This window comes from Vulpes vulpes, chromosome X (assembly GCF_048418805.1).
Source record: "Vulpes vulpes isolate BD-2025 chromosome X, VulVul3, whole genome shotgun sequence".
In the NCBI taxonomy this organism is placed as follows: Eukaryota; Metazoa; Chordata; class Mammalia; order Carnivora; family Canidae; genus Vulpes; species Vulpes vulpes.
In genome coordinates this window covers 43,006,808-43,026,128 of record NC_132796.1, presented here as the reverse complement: position 1 = coordinate 43,026,128, position 19,321 = coordinate 43,006,808, and the positions used below count along the sequence as shown (strand labels likewise).

Here is a 19,321-nt window from a genome sequence, read left to right as displayed (position 1 = left end):
AGTGAAGTTGATCATGCTGCCAAATACGGTTTAACATTGCACAGTTACAAACAAGTTTTGTTTTTCTAGCAGAGAAATCTGACCCTAAACCTGGAGGTATGACCCAGGAGGTTGGCCAACTCCTACAAGACATGGGTGATGATGTATACCAACAGTACCGGTCACTTACTCGCCAGAGCAGTGACTTTGATACCCAGTCAGGCTTTTCCATTAATGTAAGTAAATTCCAAACTCCTACATCCTTTTGATAACTGTGTGTTCTCCATATTTAGGGTTATGCCAGGGAAATATCAAAGTATTAATTTCTATATACCTGTAAATTATCTGTTACCTATGAATGAAGATAAATTTAGGGTGTCTTTGGGATCTTTCTCTCTTTGGATTGGAAATGTTTCCTTAAAATTCATTTTTCATTCTCATTTTCCCCTGTCCCAGTTCCCCAATATCCCAATCACTGTTTATAATGGCTTCCCACAGGGGATCCCTGGGTGGCGCAGCGGTTTGGCGCCTGCCTTTGGCCCAGGGCGCGATCCTGGAGACCCGGGATCGAGTCCCACATCGGGCTCCTGGTGCATGGAGCCTGCTTCTCCCTCTACCTGTGTCTCTGCCTCTCTCTCTCTCTCTGTGACTATCATAAATTTAAAAAATATATATATATATAATGGCTTCCCACAGATTATAGTACATAGCAGGTAAAGGTGGTTAAAAGATCAGCCAAAAAGAGAACCTGTAGCATTCAGAATATGCTGGGAAGGGATCCTGTCATTTAGGGATAACTGTCTTTGAAATTAGTAATAGCTCAAGAGTACTCTTCTTCCATAGAGTCAAGTCTTTGCTGCAGATGGTGCCTCCACTGAGACTTCCACATCTGGGACATCCCAAGGAGAAGGTAATGGTTTACTTTCGCCCTCTTTTATCCTGGGCAGGGGCTATGGGAATATAGGCATAATTGTCGTTGCATTTACTTGTCTGAGTGAACTTTTCTCAAGGGTGAGCTCAGTGTTCTGTAAGTAAAGGGTTTCTATATGCTAAAATTAATAGAACTGTGACTTAACCAACCAAGTAATGGTTGCTATGGTAAGACCCTTTAGATCTACTCTTTAAACCACCCTATATATTTCTTTTGTTAGCTTTCATGCTGGCTTATAGAACTTTGGTGCCAGTGACACAATTCTAGCTATAAGATTTGTGTGGTGGATTCTTGCCTTCTAGCAGTGTCCCCAGAGTCCATTGGCTGCCTAGCCAACAATTAGAGAAATGTCACGTGGAAGCAATTCTAAGGTTACCTTCCAAGAGCTACTGCTTCTTGGATAGGGAAGATATTTGAGATCTAAGCAAGCAGACATTGTACTTAATATAACTGCTGAAATGGAGGCATGCTGGGATAAGGTATAGTGGGCACATGATATAATAGCATCTCAGTATTCCTGGATGAAACAGGAAAGCATTTATAGAGGAGATAAGCTTTTGAGCTAAGCTAGATAAGTAAATGTGTGCCAGGGAGACATGGGAAGGAAGAGGTAAAAGAGTACGTATGATATCTTTGGAGAACTATTAGTACAGTATTTCTGGAGCATAAAAGTATGTGTAAAAGGAAGGGAATGACAGATGATATGTAAACATAGTCTCCCTGCTGTACTGTATCCACATATTATGTTTGAGACCGGTCATTCTATCTGTCCGTCCACTGCATTATGAAGAGGAGGACGTTCAGTTTGTTACCAGTGTCCTAAAGTGGAGCAGAAGTAGTAGTCTCTTTGCACATAAGGCTTGATGTGTGCCAATATTTCAGTGAAATTGAACCAGAGTTTGGCTCTTTCTCAACAGCATCAACTCCAGAGGAGTCCCGGGATGGGAAGAAAGATAAAGAAGGGGACCGGGCCTCCGAGGAAGGCAAACAGAAAGGCAAGGGCAGCAAACCTTTAATGCCCACTTCCACTATTCTTCGTCTTCTGGCAGAGTTGGTGAGGTCCTATGTTGGTATTGCTACCCTGATTGCCAACTACAGCTACACTGTGGGCCAGTCTGAGCTGATTAAAGAGGTAATATTTCCAATCTGCATAAGATTTTGTACTGTTGACATTTGGATACAAATGTGTCAGACACTTTGCTAGGAACCTGTGCTTACTAGCCCAGTGTTGCCAGGCAGAGGCCTCTTAAGATAGATTGAAGAACCTAGGCTTTTTCCCTTGATGTGGTGCTGTCAGGCTCATTACAAGGAGTGCGTTGGTGCCATTTGTTAATTTGTTTTATAGAAAATCACTTGGTTGGCAGTGTGGTAGATAACTGCAGAAGGCAAGATTAGGGGTCAGACCAATTAGGAATCTGATATAGATAGCAATCTAGGGTATACAGGATCTTGGTGAAGTTGCGAAAAAATGGGTGAGTTGAAGAGATGTTTTAAAGGTAGAAATGGACAAGAGTTTGACTTGGAAGATGAAGACAAAATCAGGGACTCGGAGATGTTTGTTTTATGTTTTTCTTTTTTTTTTTAAGATTTATTTATTTATTCATGACGCGGGGGAGGGGGCAGAGACACAGGCAGAGGGAGAAGCAGGCTCCATGCTGGTAGCCCGACTTGGGACTCGATCCCAGGACTCCAGGATCACGCTCTGGGCCAAAGGCAGGCGCCAAACCTCCGAGCCACCCAAGGATCCCCTGTTTTATGTTTTTCTATTCCTTTTATGTTAGAAGAAGAAATGGTTTGAAGAGAAAAAGGTAGAATTTGAAAGGTATCTGTGGTTCATTTACATAAGGTATCTAGGAGACAGTAGAATAAGACAAATACGCAAGAATATGGGTATTTATCTTCCAGATGTATTCACACCTGTGCAGAGACATCTGATGTGGTATTAGATTGGTGATATAAGATATAAGGAAACCCTAAATGTCTATCAGAGCTATGAGAAAGAATGAAGTCATATTTTATATGTCCTGATATAGATATGGAATTCTCATGTTTAAGAGACTAGATCATGTTCCCATATACGTCAAAGGAGTGCCCAGGGAGGTTTTTTTCATAAAGTGACCTTGTTTGGGGGGGGTGTCACATTGTAATTTTATGGTTAGTAAGCAGTAAAGGGTTTGAAAGTGGAATGGAGGCAATAATGTTGCAGGCAAAGAAAATGAAAGCAGCTGCCATTTTTAAAGCTATTTTGACTTTAATCTGAGTTTTTAAAATACATACAAAAATACACAATTCCTGAATGATTCATCAGTTTTCTTGGGTGACCATTACCCAAATTAAAACATTACAAATTCCATAAAAGCTTACCCCTTCATGCCTTTGTACATCTCCCCCTCCCCTTTAAGCTTCCATAAAGTCACCATTATCTTGAGTTCTATTGCCATAGATTGGTTTTGCACATCATATAAATGGAATCTTATAGTATGTACTCTTTTGTGCCTGAATTCTTCTGTTTAAGATGTTTGCAAGATTCATTTTTGTGTGTGGTTGTAACTTTATTTATTGTATGGAGTTTCATTGTATGAATATAACACAGTCTTATCCATTCTAGTACTGATAGACAGTCGGGTAGTTTTCCATTTATGGGCATTAAAAGTAGTGTTGCTACATACAGTCCATTCTTATACATGTCTTAGTGAATATACACAGTTGACCCTTGAACAATTTGGGGGTGTTGGGTGCCGACACCCCATTCCCCCCATGTATGCAATTGAAAAATCTGCATATAACTTTTGACCCCCCCAAAAGCTTTGCTAGAGCCTACTGTTGACCAGAAGCCTTAGGCAGTTAACACATATTTTGTGTGGTTATATGTATTAGAGAAAAGAAAAAAAAAATTTTAAGATTTTATTTATTCATGAGAGACACAGAGAGAAGCAGGCTCCATGCAGGAATCCCGATGTGGGACTTGATCCTGGGACTCCAGGATCACGCCCTGTGCCAAAGGCAGACGCTCAACCACTGAGCCACTCAGACATCCCAAGAAAACAAAATGTTATTTTAAAAATCATAAGGGGGATCCCTGGGTGGCGCAGCGGTTTGGCGCCTGCCTTTGGCCCAGGGCGCGATCCTGGAGACCCGGGATCGAATCCCACGTCGGGCTCCTGGTGCATGGAGCCTGCTTCTCCCTCTGCCTGTGTCTCTGCCTCTCTCTCTCTCTGTGTGACTATCATAAATAAATAAAAATTTAAAAAAAAAATAAAAATAAAAATAAAAATCATAAGGAAAATAGACCCACCCAGTTCAAACCCAGGTTGTTGATAGATCAACTATATAATATATAAGTATTTCTGTTAGCTGGTATGTGCCTAGGAGTAGAATTGTTAGTCTCTTCAGCTTTAGCAAATGGCACCAAAAGTTTTCCAGAGTGTTTGTGTCGATTTATATTATCACCAAGCACAGAATATGGGAGTTCAGATCGTTTCACCTTCTTGCCAACACTTGGTATTTTTCTCATTTTTCACTTTAGCTAATCTAGTAGATTTGTAGTGGTATTGCATTGTATCTTTATTGGCCATTTGGATGCTCTTTTATTTTTTTAAAGATTTTATTTATTTATTCATGAGAGACACACAGAGAGAGGCAGAGGGAGAAGCAGGCTCCATGCAGGGAGCTTGACGTGGGACTCAATCCTGGGTCTCCAGGATCATGCCCTGGGCTGAAGGTGGTGCTAAATCGCTGAGCCACGGGGGCTGCCCCTCCCCACTTTTTTTTTTTTTTTTGGAGTTCAATTTGCCAACATACAGAATAACACCCAGCGCTCATCCTATCAAGTGCTCCCCTCAGTGCCCTTCACCCATTCACCCCCCACCCCCCGCCCACCTCCCTTTCCACCACCTTTGTTCGTTTCCCAGAGTTAGGAGTCTATCATGTTCTGTCTCCCTTTCTGATATTTCCCACTTATTTTTTCTCCTTTCCCCTTTATTCCCTTTCATTATTTTTGTATTCCCCAAATGAAGGAGACCATATAATGTTTGTCCTTCTCCGACTGACTTATTTCACTCAGCATAATACCCTCCAGATCCATCCACATCGAAGTAAATGGTGGGTATTTGTCATTTCTAATGGCTGAGTAATATTCCATCATATACATAGACCACATCTTCTTTATCCATTCATCTTTCAGTGCACACCGAGGCTCCTTCCACAGTTTGGCTATTGTGGACATTGCTGCTATAAACATCCGGGTGCAGGTGTCCCGGCGTTTCACTGCCTCTGTATGTTTGGGCTAAATCCCCAACAGTGCAATTGCTGGGTCATAGGGCAGATCTATTTTTAACTCTTTGAAGAACCTCCACACACTTGTCCAGAGTGGCTGCACCAGTTCACATTCCCACCAACAGTGCAAGAGGGTTCCCCTTTCTCCACATCCTCTCCAACATTTGTTGTTTCCTGCCTTGTTAATTTTCCCCATTCTCACTGGTGTGAGGTGGTATCTCATTGTGGTTTTGATTTGTATTTCCCTGATGGCAAGTGATGCAGAGCATTTTCTTATGTGCTTGTTGGCCATGTCTATGTGTTCCTCTCTGAGAATTCTGTTCATGTCTTTTGCCCATTTCATGATTGGATATTATGTGAAATTTGTCCCAAGTTTTGTATTTTTTTTTCTGTTGAATTCTTTACATATTCTGGATATAACTCTTTTGTTATATATATAATATATATGTTACATATATTAAATATACATTAGGCATTTATTTCAAAGCTTTTAATCATTATGCCAATTGTAGTTACTTGTGGAATAAGACATTTAATTCCAATTATTAATTCCATGACCTTGCGGTACTGGGTACTCCTAGGCTTTACAAATGCTATTGATGATCTTTACCTCAGCACTGGAAGGCTGTTGGTATTGCTCCCGTTAAGGAAGAAGTAGAAAGGCTCAGAAAGGTTAGTAGCTTGCTCAAGATCAGCTACAGAGTAATAGGATTAGAACTGGAACCCAGATCTCTGATTACAAATGTAAGTCTTTTTACTGAATCACACTGCTTTCCCAAATTGCAAGGCTTTTTTTCCAGGTTTTTCCTAATAATTTCATATAACATATTTATACAATTTTATATTTTGTTCAGTACTGGGGAATTTTTATTTCTAATAGTTACATCTTAACCAGCCCGCCTTACCTAATTTTCCAGACTCTAGAATTCTTCAGTGCTTTTTTATTATTATTATTGAGACAAAATTTCCATAAAATTAAGCTTTTTAAAGTATATAGTTGAGTGGCATTTGGTACATTCAGTGTTGTGCAACCATCATCTCTTTCTAGTTAATTCCAAAATCGTTGATGTGTTTTGATACAAAATCTGCTTGAATGACACCTGAACTAAGTTCCTTTCTAATATAAGGAATTACCAGGGCAGAAATCATTGTTAGAAGGAACAAGTCTCACTTAATTTCCTTCCCCTGTTGGGCCTTTTTTGCTATTTTATGTAACTCTACATTAAATAGTTTTGCATATTCATATCTGTGACTATATTGGTTCTTTTTCAACTCCTGCCAATTTTTATCTAGGGTCCTTTGCATATCGTAGGTATCAGTAAATGTTACAATTTTTTTTTAAGATTTATTTATTTATTTATGAGAGACACAGGCAGACAAAAGGAGAAGCAGGCTCCTCGCAGGGATCCTGATGTGGGACGTGATCCCTGAGTCCCGGAATCGAGTCCCACATCAGGCTTCCTACATGGATCCTGCTTCTCCCTCTGCCTATGTCTCTGCCTCTCTCTCTCTCTCTCTCTCTCTCTTTCTCTCTCTCTCTCTCTCTCTGTGTGTGTCTCTCATGAATAAATAAAATCTTTTAAAAAACAATTTAATTGGATACTAAAGGAATTATAGCACTCAATTATGAATCAAGATTTGAATCCTTGCCAATGGCTAAGTTTCTTGTGCAGGCCATGTTTCTTTGAGCCTCAGATTACCCATTTTTTTGGATGGTGAAAATCTTGAACTTGTCTTAACTGTTCTGTTGGTTTTCTGTGAACAGTTCTATCAAATAGCACACTTAAAAATGTTTTAAGAAATGCCAAGTGACGTGTAAATGAAGATGCAAAACTGTGTAGTGAGAAATGAATGGGATTTAAAAGCATAAAATCTAGATTTGTTACTCAGCTTAGCTTGTACCTTTAACCCTTAGTCTTCTCATCTATGAAGTGGACCTGATAATCACTGACTGGATGACTTCAATGATCAACTTTATGTATACGTACCTTGTTGATGTGCAAACAATATGGCATAATTATGCCTTGCTTAATGACTTTTCAGGACTGCAGTGTGCTAGCTTTTGTTCTGGACCACCTCCTCCCACATACCCAGAATGCAGAAGACAAGGACACACCTGCCCTGGCCCGCCTATTCCTCGCAAGCCTGGCTGCTGCAGGGAGTGGCACAGATGCCCAAGTGGCCCTTGTGAATGAAGTAAAAGCAGCCCTGGGACGGGCACTGGCTATGGCTGAGAGTACAGAGAAACATGCCAGGTAAAATCCATGCCTGACCTAGTGCTAATAACAAGTAGCATTCCCTTACTCTATTCCTTGCCCATGGGATTCCTTGCATTTGAACAAGAGTTCTGGTTCGACTGGCACTGTGTATATTCTCTGGTCCTCTCAAATCACTCTAGTGCTTCAAAATACCTAGAGTACATTTGGAGGAGTGTACAGCTTAGAGAAAACAAAGGGATATTTTCATTATATTTCTGAGGTCTTGAAGTTGAGCAGGCTATTTATTCAATCTTATTTTTTATATTACATGTAAAGAAAATTAAGAATGCTACTACTCAGGGAGTGAGCTCTCATTAGATGTTATTTCCAAAAGGAAACACTGAGGGCACAGTAGGGTTATCTGAGACAAGTTAGTGAAGATGCCAAAGAATAGGCATTATTCATATGATAGAGGTGTCCAACTTCTCTCCCAGGCTTCAGGCAGTGATGTGTATCATCAGTACTATCATGGAGTCCTGCCCCTCCACCTCCAGCTTCTACAGCAGTGCCACAGCCAAGACCCAGCACAATGGCATGAACAACATCATTCGACTCTTTCTAAAGAAGGGACTGGTTAATGATCTGGCAAGAGTGCCTCACAGCCTGGACCTGTCCAGGTAAAATTATTCCTGATTTCCAGCTGCAGGCCTTTGGCCTCTCTTTAGTCATGCTGCTTTTATTTCTTTGTTTGCTTGTATTTTATGTATCCTTGCCAGATGAGGAGTAAGCCCTGATGTGATAGGAAAAGTTTGGATATAGATGGGAACCTGAGTCCTTAGTATTGTGGTTTTTAAGCAAGGCACTTGCCTTTCTTTAGGTCATAGTTTTCTCATTTGCTGCAAACTGAAGAGTTGGACTGTATGCGTAATTTTTACCCCAAGCTTCCCCCACCTTAATTAAAAAATAAGCTCCTATTATTATAAGATGTGTATCATGAGAAATACAGATGAATAAAAATCTAGTAGAGACAATATTTCTGCCACCAGATTATCACTGTTACCACCGTATCTCTCAATGGTTTTCTTCACACACATATAAAATATATTTTTTACTAAAATGTGCTGTTGTATAACCTGGGTTGGGTTAGGGTTTTTTCTTTTTTACTAGTCCCTATCTCCCTGTGTAAGCAAATGTTCATCCTGTATGATACCTAAATCCATACTCAAAAATTTTTGTCTAAACCAGAATCAAATTATAGACCTTGTATTATTACATCTGGTTATGTCCTCTGAATCTCTTATTCTAACTCAGAAGCTTAATTAATTTTTTAATCTTTATTTCTTTTAGTAACACTTATTGAGGTGATCAGGCCTGCTATTCCTACAAAATGTTTTGCCTTCTAGATTTGGTCCATTGCAGTGTTGTTTAACTTGTTCCTTTACTCCGTTTTCTATTAACTTCTAATTAGAGCTAAAGGCTTAGTGGAGCAATTTAAAATTATTGGTTAGGATATATCATAAGTGATTTATATCATATTCTATCATGGAGAGATACATCTCTTTGAACTGTCAAAATTCATGATAAAATTGGCTACTAGAGTGATAATCATCATTGTACTGTTACATTTTCCCCCTTCTTACTAGAAAATAAATGTTTTGGTACTGTATAAATGTTTGGTTTCCTATCAGCCATATACCTAATTAATGATCTTAATACTAGCTGATAACCCTTTCCTGTGCCAATTTCTTTGGAGATTATCAATGACAATTTCTAATTTCTGTCATTCCTTCTACATATTATTAGCTGGCGTTTTTGTGTGACAAAGCCCCAGTTCAAGAGGAGAGAGTCTGGTTACCCTGAAAAGGCAGGATGAAAACTTTGGGTTTTTTTTCTTAAGTCACCAATTTTTAGGGTAAATAGTTAATTACCACCTCAAATGCAACTTTTATCTGGCATTTTCTATTTTAATTGGTGATTGAATTATTTGGATCACTGCAGTCATTCTTTTTCATTACACCTTTGGCCCATGGGGCCTCTTCAAGTTAACTTATTCGTCCTTTTGATAGAAGCTCATCAAATTTTTTTTAAAGTTTAAAAATTTCTAACTCAGGAGTGTAATGAGCACCGTATGTCTCATCTACATTAACCAGTGGTTATCATTCCTGTTCTATTTGCTTTACTTCTCCCTTCCTTTTAGGAGCTGAATCATTTGAAGTTCCTTACAAACAACATGATGCTTAACCTCTGAATACTTTAACATGTGTCTCCTAAAAATAAACATTCCTTTACAGTGGCTAGAATATCATCACGCCTAAGAAATTTTCCTGTTGTAACATTACTCTATGTATTTCATACTCAAATATCTCCAATTATTCCAAGTATTATACCTTGAGGGAGAATGTTTTGATCCAGGATCTAATGAGCATCACTAATTGCACTTGATTGTCACATGTCTCTTATTTTTTTATGACATAAGGCTGTTTCTGAAGAATCTAGAGGGCCAAATGTCTTATAGAATATTCCATAATCTGGACTTGTCTAATTGCTTCCTTATGATTCAGGTTAAACTTTTTGGCATTAATACTACATAGGTGATGTTTGCCCTTCTTGGTGCAGCACATCAGGAGACACATAATGCTAATTTGCCCTGTTATTGTTTGATCACATAGTTGAAGGTTAGCTTTCCCCTTTGTACTTAATAAGTTTTTAATGGGGTGATGCTTTTGAGTTCACATGAAGATTATATGAATATTCTATGCCCCGAAGATTTTTAACTCCATAGTTTTAACATTTATTGGTGATCTGTCCTGGATCATTTAACATTGCTATTTGAGAAGTAATGATTTCTGGTTTGTCTCATTCCTGTTTATTAACAGGCATTCCTTTTTTTTAAGATTTTATTTATTTGAGAGAAAAGGAGCATGGGGAGTGGCAGAGGAAGAAGCAGGCTCCTTGCTGAGCCAAGCCACCCAGGTGCCCCAGCAGACATTCTTTTATAGTGAAGATTTCCTTCTGCCTGTTTGTATCCTTGTAGCTGCAGATTCTTTTTATATTTAACAGTATAATCCATTACCATCATTATTTTTGATACTCCAATTATCTCAAATTTGGCCTGTGGTAATGACCCCATTAATTTTTCAAAGCCTCTGGCACAAGATGTCCCAGGCTCACCTTGTACCCTCCATGCCCCATCCATCCCTGCAATCAGTCATTACTCTAATGAGCCTTGGTTCCTTTTAGTGTAGATTTCTGCACTCAGTCCATCTCTGTATCTTCCTTTATCTCAGTCCAAACATGGCCAACACAGTCAATGCTGCTTTGAAGCCTTTGGAAACACTTTCCCGGATTGTGAACCAGCCCAGTAGCCTTTTTGGCAGCAAGAGTGCTTCTAGCAAGAGCAAGTCTGAGCAGGATGCCCAAGGAGCTGCTCAGGACTCCAATAGCAACCAGCAAGACCCAGGTAGGGAATCAGCCAATGGACTGGAGAGCTGGCTGGGTGGACATAGCTTTTTTATGGGCATGGCATCACAACTGTTCTGGCTTGGTATTGTTTCCCTGGGAACTTGCTGGCCTTCCAGAGATCTGTTATAGTGGTGTGGGAATCTGCCCCACAAAGAATTCCTTAAAATTGCAGCCTTATTTGGCTATCCTCACACGTAGCCTTGTCTTTTCCTTTGTCACCCATTCATTTATTCTCTGAGAACTTGTAAACTTGCCCAGGGAAGGAACGTTATTGTCTTCATGCTTGCCTCATGGTGCCCTGCACATAGGCACCCTTTGATTATTTTGCTGGTTGGTTGATTGTTTCAGGCGAGCCTGGGGAAGCAGAAGTGCAGGAGGAGGATCATGATGTCACTCAGACAGAGGTGGCAGATGGGGATATCATGGATGGGGAGGCTGAAACCGACTCAGTGGTGATTGCTGGGCAGCCTGAGGTGCTCAGTTCACAAGAGATGCAGGTAGGGAGGCAGATCACCCAGCATACCCCTATTGCGGCGCTGAACCAAACCCCCAAGCTGTGTGGGTGGGTGAGTACTTTAGATCTTTGCCTCAATGCTGTCTGTTTTGCAGAGGAGCACAGATGATATGCTTAGTAGTAGATGCTCAGTAAATGTGTTTGAATTGTATTAAATGAGGGGCGGGGGCAGAGCCAGGATGCCATCCATGTGCTATGAAATGGAATAGATCCCAACTTAGACATAGGTGAAATGTGGATGTAGAAAACTGGCCTGAGCCCTTTGGGTCCAAGGTCTTTGATTTATTTGGCTCTGGTCATTAATGGAAACTCCTTAACATCACTGTTGTACCTATAGCACCTGGTCTCATTGGAGCATGCAAACAGCTATTTTCTAAAGACCCTAAAGAAAGCATTGTAATTTCTGGAGCTAGTAGCAGTGGTAAGAAATGGGGCCTATAGTCCTAAGCTGCTAGCTCTAAGGAGATCTGCATGTATTCCTGGATAGTATAATGATTAACCTGGTCTGAGATAACTGGGATGAACCCATTTGAAGGACAGTCTGATTGTGGATTGGCAGCACATGGTAGTTTCTGTGCTCTTAGCACCAAATGTGTGGTGTTTACACAACGTTCTCTGTCACATATAATCCTAGAAATATATACTCCCTTGCTGGCTTTTTTTAAGGTTTCCGTGCTAGCACAATGATAGACTTGTGTGCATCCATATATATGTTCTATTTCTCTCCAGGTTGAGAATGAGCTGGAGGACCTGATAGATGAGTTGCTTGAGAGGGATGGCGGATCTGGGAACAGTACAATTATAGGTGAGAGCCCCAGAACTGAGTATAGCCTCTTCCTTTGCCTCAGTCTCTCTTGGGAGGACCCTTTTTCTCATCATCTGCTTGCTCAGCTCTGCCTAAGGGCTCATAGCCAGCCTAGATTGCTGCTTGTCTTGATGTTGACGGTCTTACAGATGAGAAATTCACAAACCATCTACAGACCTGTGGCAGGTTTGAAGCGTTGCCTGTGTGGGGGAGGTGAAGGGGGTGGCCATCAGTATAGATGATACATCAGGCACATCAAGAGTGTTTATTCATGGAAGCCTAGAGGAGGCTTTAGAGGCTGTAGGGTGAGAAAGCGCTTTCCTTTCAGTTCTTCAGCAAAATCCAGGGGCTTTCTGCCTCTGAGTCTCAGTAGTGTAAAAAGAGTGATCAGTCCCTACGGGTGACCCTTCAACTCAAAGGGAAAATGGCAAAGGTACCCTACTGTCACTTGGCTCCAAGGGTCTATGTGTTACTTGTTTTTATTTTATTGATGAAGGAAATCAAAGGATAAACGGAAGTAGACATGTATCCTTAAATTTGACAAGGCTTTTTCACACCCATTATCCTCTGTGGCTTCACAATTAGTGGGATTGGCAGGGCAGATGTGATCATCCCATTTTACAGATGAGGAAACTGAGACTCAGACAGGTAAAGTGACTGGCCAAGCTCACCTAGCTAGTCGACAGCAGAGAACCTAGGTCTTCTCCCTCATCCAAAAAAAAAAAAAAAAAAAGTGGATATCTGCTGGGTGTACATAGCTACTTTAGGCGCACCCAATCTGGAAAGGGAAGTCCTCTGTTGTTCAGTGAAGGCTCTGCTCTGTAACCTTCAGTGAGCAGAAGTGGAGAGGATGAATCACAAGAGGACGTGCTGATGGATGAAGCTCCTTCCAACCTCAGCCAAGCTTCCACCTTGCAGGCCAACCGAGAAGGTGAGAGTGCCGAGGCCAGAAAGGCCTCCCTTCTTGCCCTGCACGTCTGACAGACACTACACTAGGGTTTTCCTGGAGGCAGCTGCCCACATGTGCAGAATAAGGAAGCATCTGTCTGCATGCGCTGACATACACCATCCACTTTATCCTCAGCCAGTTTTTCAAATAACATGTTACTACTGCTTGCCCAAAAGTTTGTCACTTCTTACTTGGTTCGCTTTCTTCTCACCCACCTGCTATCATCGCTCCAGATTCCCTCTTACCAACAGGATGCAGTCAATAGCAAAGTAGGGCTGGAAAGGCAAGGGGGCACCAGCAGAGTTGGCCAAGTCCTAGATCATGGCTCCTGAAGCACCACCCTATAGCCAGCCTCCACATTCAGCCACCATGCTCAGCGTGTTGATGCATTGATTGGCACTCTCAGGAAATCAGGGCTGGCTCACTAAGTCTGTACATCACCCCAGATCTGGTTCTTCCTCTCCTAGAGTCAGATATCCCATCGCCTTTCCACTCAATCTGCTGGCCTGCACAGTAGTCTGTTTGCTAGCTACTCAGTATAGTCCTCCAATGTGCTCCCTTTGTTTTAGATTCCATGAATATCCTGGACCCTGAGGATGAGGAGGAGCACACTCAGGAAGAGGACAGCAGTGGCAGTAACGAGGATGAGGATGATAGTCAGGATGAAGAGGAGGAGGAGGAGGAAGATGAGGAAGATGATCAGGTGAGGGGGGACTGTGTTTGGGTTGGTTCAGACAACCTCTTCCATGGGAACACAGAGCTGGAGAAAACCAACAGTCTGGGTTGCTAGCCTCAGCGCCTCCCTCCCTCATGTGCAAATGTGGCCATGACACCAGACTTCAGAAAACCCTTACCTCCAGCAATTCTCCATCTCCTATTTTCCCCTTAAGGAGGATGATGAAGGTGAAGAGGGAGATGAAGACGATGACGACGATGGCTCTGAAATGGAATTGGATGAGGATTACCCTGATATGAACGCTTCTCCCTTGGTCCGATTTGAGCGCTTTGACCGGGAGGATGATCTCATCATTGAGTTTGACAACATGTTCTCCAGCGCTAGTAAGATACAGGGGCTCAGCTGGGTTTTACCTCTTGATTCTTATACCCTTCTCTAGGGTAAGCCAAGCAGTGAACCAGAGCAGCTATCAATCTGATTACAGCACTTCTTTTCCTATGCTGACTTCCTGGGGCAAGGGATATCTGAAACCATCTATCTCTCTCAATAAATATATACTTAGAAGAAGGAATTGTGAGAGGCTGCTTTTGTTCTCTCCACCTCAGTAAACAGGCAGCCATTTTAGAGCCTGGACAACTTGCTGATTTGCCTCAAACTTTTTTTTTTTTTTAACTGAAACCAAGGCTGACCGCATCAGACACCCATGTGCATGCTACAGTGACAGGGCAATCAATAATTCTTATGTCTATAACACTGGATCTTGGGAGTTTGGATGAACACCTTTGAGCTTGGCATTGGGGAGTAAATTTGAGCAAATTCACTCTGTTCATCAAGGACGCATCTTTTCGGAGGAGAGAGTGAATCTCTTCCCTTCTCCCCCCCCCCCCCCCCCCCCCCCGCCATCAACGTCAAAGTTCACTTTTAGCATCTAGTTCTTAATATCAAGCTGTCTTGAGAAGGCAGGTCTTGACTCCAAATCACAAGCATGATATAGCAGAAAATACTGACTGTTCTGGTCTGTTGTCTTGGCCAAGTAGTCTCTTACCTCTTTGAGCCTCAGTTTGTCACCTGTAAATGAAAAGTTTGTTTTTTTTTTTTTTTAAATGGGTTGTACTACATAATTTTCAAGGTGCCTTCTGTGATTTTCTTTGCATTTTTGTGATTTCCGTCAGTCTTCCTTATGTTGAGCCTCCCTTCGTTTAGCAAATTAAACAATATTTGAGGAGTGCCTACTATTTCCTAGGTACTCAGGATACAGCAGTAAAAAAACAGTCCTTTTCCGTGAAAGGAGCATATGATCTGTTAGGAAGTATAAGTAAGCAGGCGTTACATTGTAGTATGGTAAGAAAGCCCAGACTAAAGGATTATTAAGCCAATCTGTAGAATCAGAGGAAGTGACATCTGGGCCAAGAACAAAAGAACAAGTGAAGAACGGGAAGAGGAGTCTTCAAGGTGGAGGGAGCAGCATGTTTCTGAGGGGCTTAGAAGCATCACTGTGGTTATAGTGTGGAGAATGGTTTGGGAGAAGGTACTATTTAGGAGGCTGTTGCAATATCTAGGTAAGAGATGGTGGCATAAGCTATGGTAGTGTCAGTGATTATAGATGAGTTGTGGGAATGAGGGAGAAAGGACAAAGCTCAGGTTTCCGTGTGAGGAAGTAAGGCCCAGGAGACATGGTTCTGTTTGAACAACCATGGAAGAATTTTTTTTGGCACTGACCCCTTTACAAATTGTCCTTGCAGCAGACATCCCCCCATCCCCAGGAAATATCCCTACCACTCACCCACTGATGGTACGCCATGCAGACCACAGTTCTCTGACACTGGGCAGTGGCTCCTCCACAACACGTCTCACCCAGGGCATCGGGCGCAGTCAGAGGACCCTAAGGCAGCTGACAGCCAATACAGGCCACACCATTCATGTTCATTACCCTGGGAACCGCCAGCCCAACCCTCCTCTTATACTCCAGAGGTGAGTTACATTTGTCCCATTTCTTTGTGGATTATATGTGCGACCTTTTGGGGAATACTAAATTGTGTAACACAATCTTTTTGCTTAAATGTTCTATACATACATGCATCAATCAAGCATCTCATATGCCAAGCACATGACACTTTAAATATAGGCAGGACAGGATTTCTGCCCTCGGGCTTAGAGTTTAGTGGAATTAACAATTTTAAAGTGAGAGAAAAGGACACAGGTGTCCTAATGGTCAATGTACAGGCAATAGGAGATACATGAGAGAGAGATTATACCCTCACAAAGTGCCTGGCATTATCACCGACACTCACTCTACCAGGAACTATGGAATAATATGCAACCTCAGACCAAATAAAGTTCACAAACTGATGGAGTAGTTAGGTAATTAAGATTTATGCTCAGTAGGGCACCTGGCTGACTCAATCGGAGGAGCATGCAGTTCTTGTTCTTGGGATCGTGAGTTGGAGCCCCATGTTGGATGTAGAGATTACTTAAATAAAAGCTTAAAAAAAGATTTATGCTTAATACGATCCAGTGTTAAACATTTCCTAGAGGGTTACAGAAAGGATCTCGCAGTAACAGATTACAGGACCCCTATGAATTACAGTGACCCTGGCACCCCACCATCACCCTACAGGTTGCTTGGTCCTTCTGCTGCTGCTGACATCCTTCAGCTGAGCAGCAGCCTTCCCCTACAAAGCCGTGGACGAGCCCGCCTCCTGGTAGGCAATGATGATGTCCACATCATTGCCAGGTCTGATGATGAACTGCTGGATGACTTTTTCCATGACCAGAGCACAGCTACCAGCCAAGCAGGCAAGTTTGTGTGGTGAAAGGGAGGGTACAGTTTTTTACATTCTATTTTTTCCCTTCTGAGGGAAAGCAGAACAGTATCTGCCCTGCCTAGAGAAGCGACATTTCATTGGAGCCAGAACCGCTTGATAATTGAGCCAAGATTAACAATACTTTTACTATCACTGGATATCTGTGATGTGCCAACTCTTGTGATGGACATTGGGTCCTGTTAGACAAATATGGATATTTTTGGATCAGATAACACATGAACAAGCCAAGAATCTCACTCTCTTTTATTCCTCTACAGGGACCCTATCCAGCATCCCCACAGCCCTGACCCGCTGGACAGAGGAATGCAAAGTTCTTGATGCTGAGAGCATGCATGACTGTGTTTCAGGTGTGTGGCAGCTTGGTTATCTGAGCAGTAGTGAGTCTAACACAGCTGGCATGAGTGCATAGGAATTGTTGCCCTCATTCACTAGCCACAAGCTCTACCTCTTGGCTTCCTCCCCTACCTCCCTTGAGCAACCTCTGCTCTTTGCTTCTTTGATCCAGTTGTGAAAGTCCCCATTGTCAATCACTTGGAATTCCTGAGGGATGAGGAGCTGGAAGAAAGGCGGGAGAAACGCAGGAAACAATTGGCTGAGGAAGAAACAAAGATAACTGACAAAGGCAAAGAAGATAAGGAGAACAGGGATCAGAGTGCACAGGTGATTTGCAAGGGCTGGGAGGATTCATCTTTGGCTGTGTCTTCCTCTACTTTCGTATGGTTTTTGGCATACACATAGCTCCCATCAGTCATTAAAGAATCCTGGGATGTTCACATTGAACCTGAGAAATGATTCATTCCAAACTCGCCACATATTCACATGTTGTTTAGGGAAAAGAATTCAACCCCAGAGGGAAAATTCCGTCTCCAGTGTCTCTTGCAGGGGAAATCTGGAGCAAGAACCGGAGTGGCTCTGACTTACCAGTCACACTGTGTAGTCTCTACCTTTGGTGACTGCAACTAGACAGGAAGAATAACTGATTATTCCCATGCTCTTGGTGGTTCAGTTCTACTTTACTCAGTGGACTGACTTAGCAAATGTGGGGGAATTTTACCAAGATGACTCCATTCCATCATTTGAATAAGTTAGGCTTAGACTTCAATCAGGAAATACTCCTGCCCTAATATCACCACATGTCTTTTTCTAAGGCTTGATTTTCAATTCGTAAAATATCTAGCATGACTTTGGTTTGGAAAGAAGCTACCTATTTTGAAACTTCTGGAATGTTGAATAATATTAGCTTAAAAATAAATGAAGTAAAAGCTAATAGAAATATGAAGGAATTAAAAGACTTAAGTGAAAGACTTTATTATATCCCACTTAGCAGATTGGATATCAGATTAAGGATTTTGAAAATGTTCAGTTAGGATAGCAAATTTGATGTATGTTACATCAAAATGTTATTTTTGTATGAAAGTTTTACCAGATAAACACAGTAACTATTTCAAACAGATGAAAAGGGATAGAAAATAAGCAAGCCTGGCATATGTGATTTTAAAAGCTGGATTTGACAATTGGGGTACCTGGGTAGCTCAGTCAGTTGAGCATCCAACCCTTGGTTTTGACTCAGGTCGTGGTCTCGGGGTCACAGGATGGAACCCAATGCTCAGCCATTGAGTCTGCTTGTCCCTCTCTCTCCCCACTCTTACCCCTTCCTCACCCATACCTCCCTACTCACTTGCTCTCAGGTAGATAAATGAATAAAATCTTTAAAAACAAACAACAGCACATGATGAGATGAGCATTGGTGTTACACTGTATGTTGGCAAATTGAATTAAAAAGTAAAAATAAAACAAAAAACCTGGAGTGGACAAAATGAGCCCAAGGAAGGAAAATACATAAAGATAAAACTTAAATTCTTGCTGGTATCATGATTATATTTAGGTCATGTCCTGTGCCCAGCCCAGTTCATTATTCAGTCAGCCTTCTGGCAGTTTCCCCTTGTCCCCAGACCATCCTTGAATACAAGTATGTATTAGAGAAACGTTTGCACACTAAAGTGCTCATCTTTCATCTAGGTCATCGAACTCCTAGGTGGCTTATGTGAGCGGGGGTAGCTATTATAGTTGACCCTGTTATATGTGCTTGCAAAAGTCCCACATTGGTCTATCCTTCTTTTTCCAGTGTACTGCATCTAAAACAAATGACTCCGCTGAACAGAACCTCTCAGGTAACTCTACCCCTCCTTTTCACCTTCTTGCTAATTGGTTGGTTCTTTTTCCTGACCCTTTCAAGTAGCTGGCCCAGTTGGGCTGAAGATGAACACTGGTGCTCTGTGGGATGAGGTAGTAGATTGTATAGTTTTAGGGTCATACCCCATCTTGGAGATAACTATACAGTCTACTGTCTTTCCCACGGTGGTACACTTCCCCTCCGACGTTCTCTGTCCTCACTCTGATCATGCTGTGCTGCATGTGTAGCAAGGCCATGTGCCCCATCCCCTTTGGTGGTGCTTCATAAGAGTGCCTGATGGTGGGGACTCCCAAATGCCAGCCCTCAGTGGAAATGAACAAAATAAAGAGGGTTTAATGAGTTTTTCAGAAAGCTGAATTTATTCAGTTTAAAGGACTTTTTGTAAAGATTATGTCCTTAGTTCTTTGGTATCAAAATATTTTTATTAAGGGATATCGACAGGCTTCTTTTTTATTTGGCTAAACTAATCTAGGTTTTGGTAACCCTATGTTAGTCTCTTTCTATTTTTTTCCT

The 19,321-nt window shown here is 41.7% G+C and overlaps 1 protein-coding gene across 25 annotated transcripts in view; it reads left to right on the top strand.

The window, feature by feature from the left end:
- HUWE1 (HECT, UBA and WWE domain containing E3 ubiquitin protein ligase 1) overlaps window positions 1–19,321 on the top strand; it is a 168,606-nt gene that overhangs the window by 129,952 nt on the left and 19,333 nt on the right. For 13 of the 25 annotated variants that reach the window (XM_072743423.1, XM_025988651.2, XM_025988652.2 and 10 more), the window contains 16 exons: window positions 70–215; window positions 823–889; window positions 1,828–2,042; window positions 7,229–7,440; window positions 7,878–8,060; window positions 10,671–10,843; window positions 11,194–11,342; window positions 12,089–12,164; window positions 12,997–13,095; window positions 13,683–13,816; window positions 14,004–14,172; window positions 15,532–15,760; window positions 16,407–16,585; window positions 16,872–16,961; window positions 17,120–17,274; window positions 18,740–18,785. In XM_072743423.1, the coding sequence (XP_072599524.1) occupies window positions 70–215; window positions 823–889; window positions 1,828–2,042; window positions 7,229–7,440; window positions 7,878–8,060; window positions 10,671–10,843; window positions 11,194–11,342; window positions 12,089–12,164; window positions 12,997–13,095; window positions 13,683–13,816; window positions 14,004–14,172; window positions 15,532–15,760; window positions 16,407–16,585; window positions 16,872–16,961; window positions 17,120–17,274; window positions 18,740–18,785 (2,322 nt within the window). The remainder of the gene's footprint in view (window positions 1–69; window positions 216–822; window positions 890–1,827; window positions 2,043–7,228; window positions 7,441–7,877; window positions 8,061–10,670; window positions 10,844–11,193; window positions 11,343–12,088; window positions 12,165–12,996; window positions 13,096–13,682; window positions 13,817–14,003; window positions 14,173–15,531; window positions 15,761–16,406; window positions 16,586–16,871; window positions 16,962–17,119; window positions 17,275–18,739; window positions 18,786–19,321) is intronic. The other 12 variants (XM_072743428.1, XM_072743426.1, XM_072743427.1 and 9 more) reach the window with 4 other exon arrangements.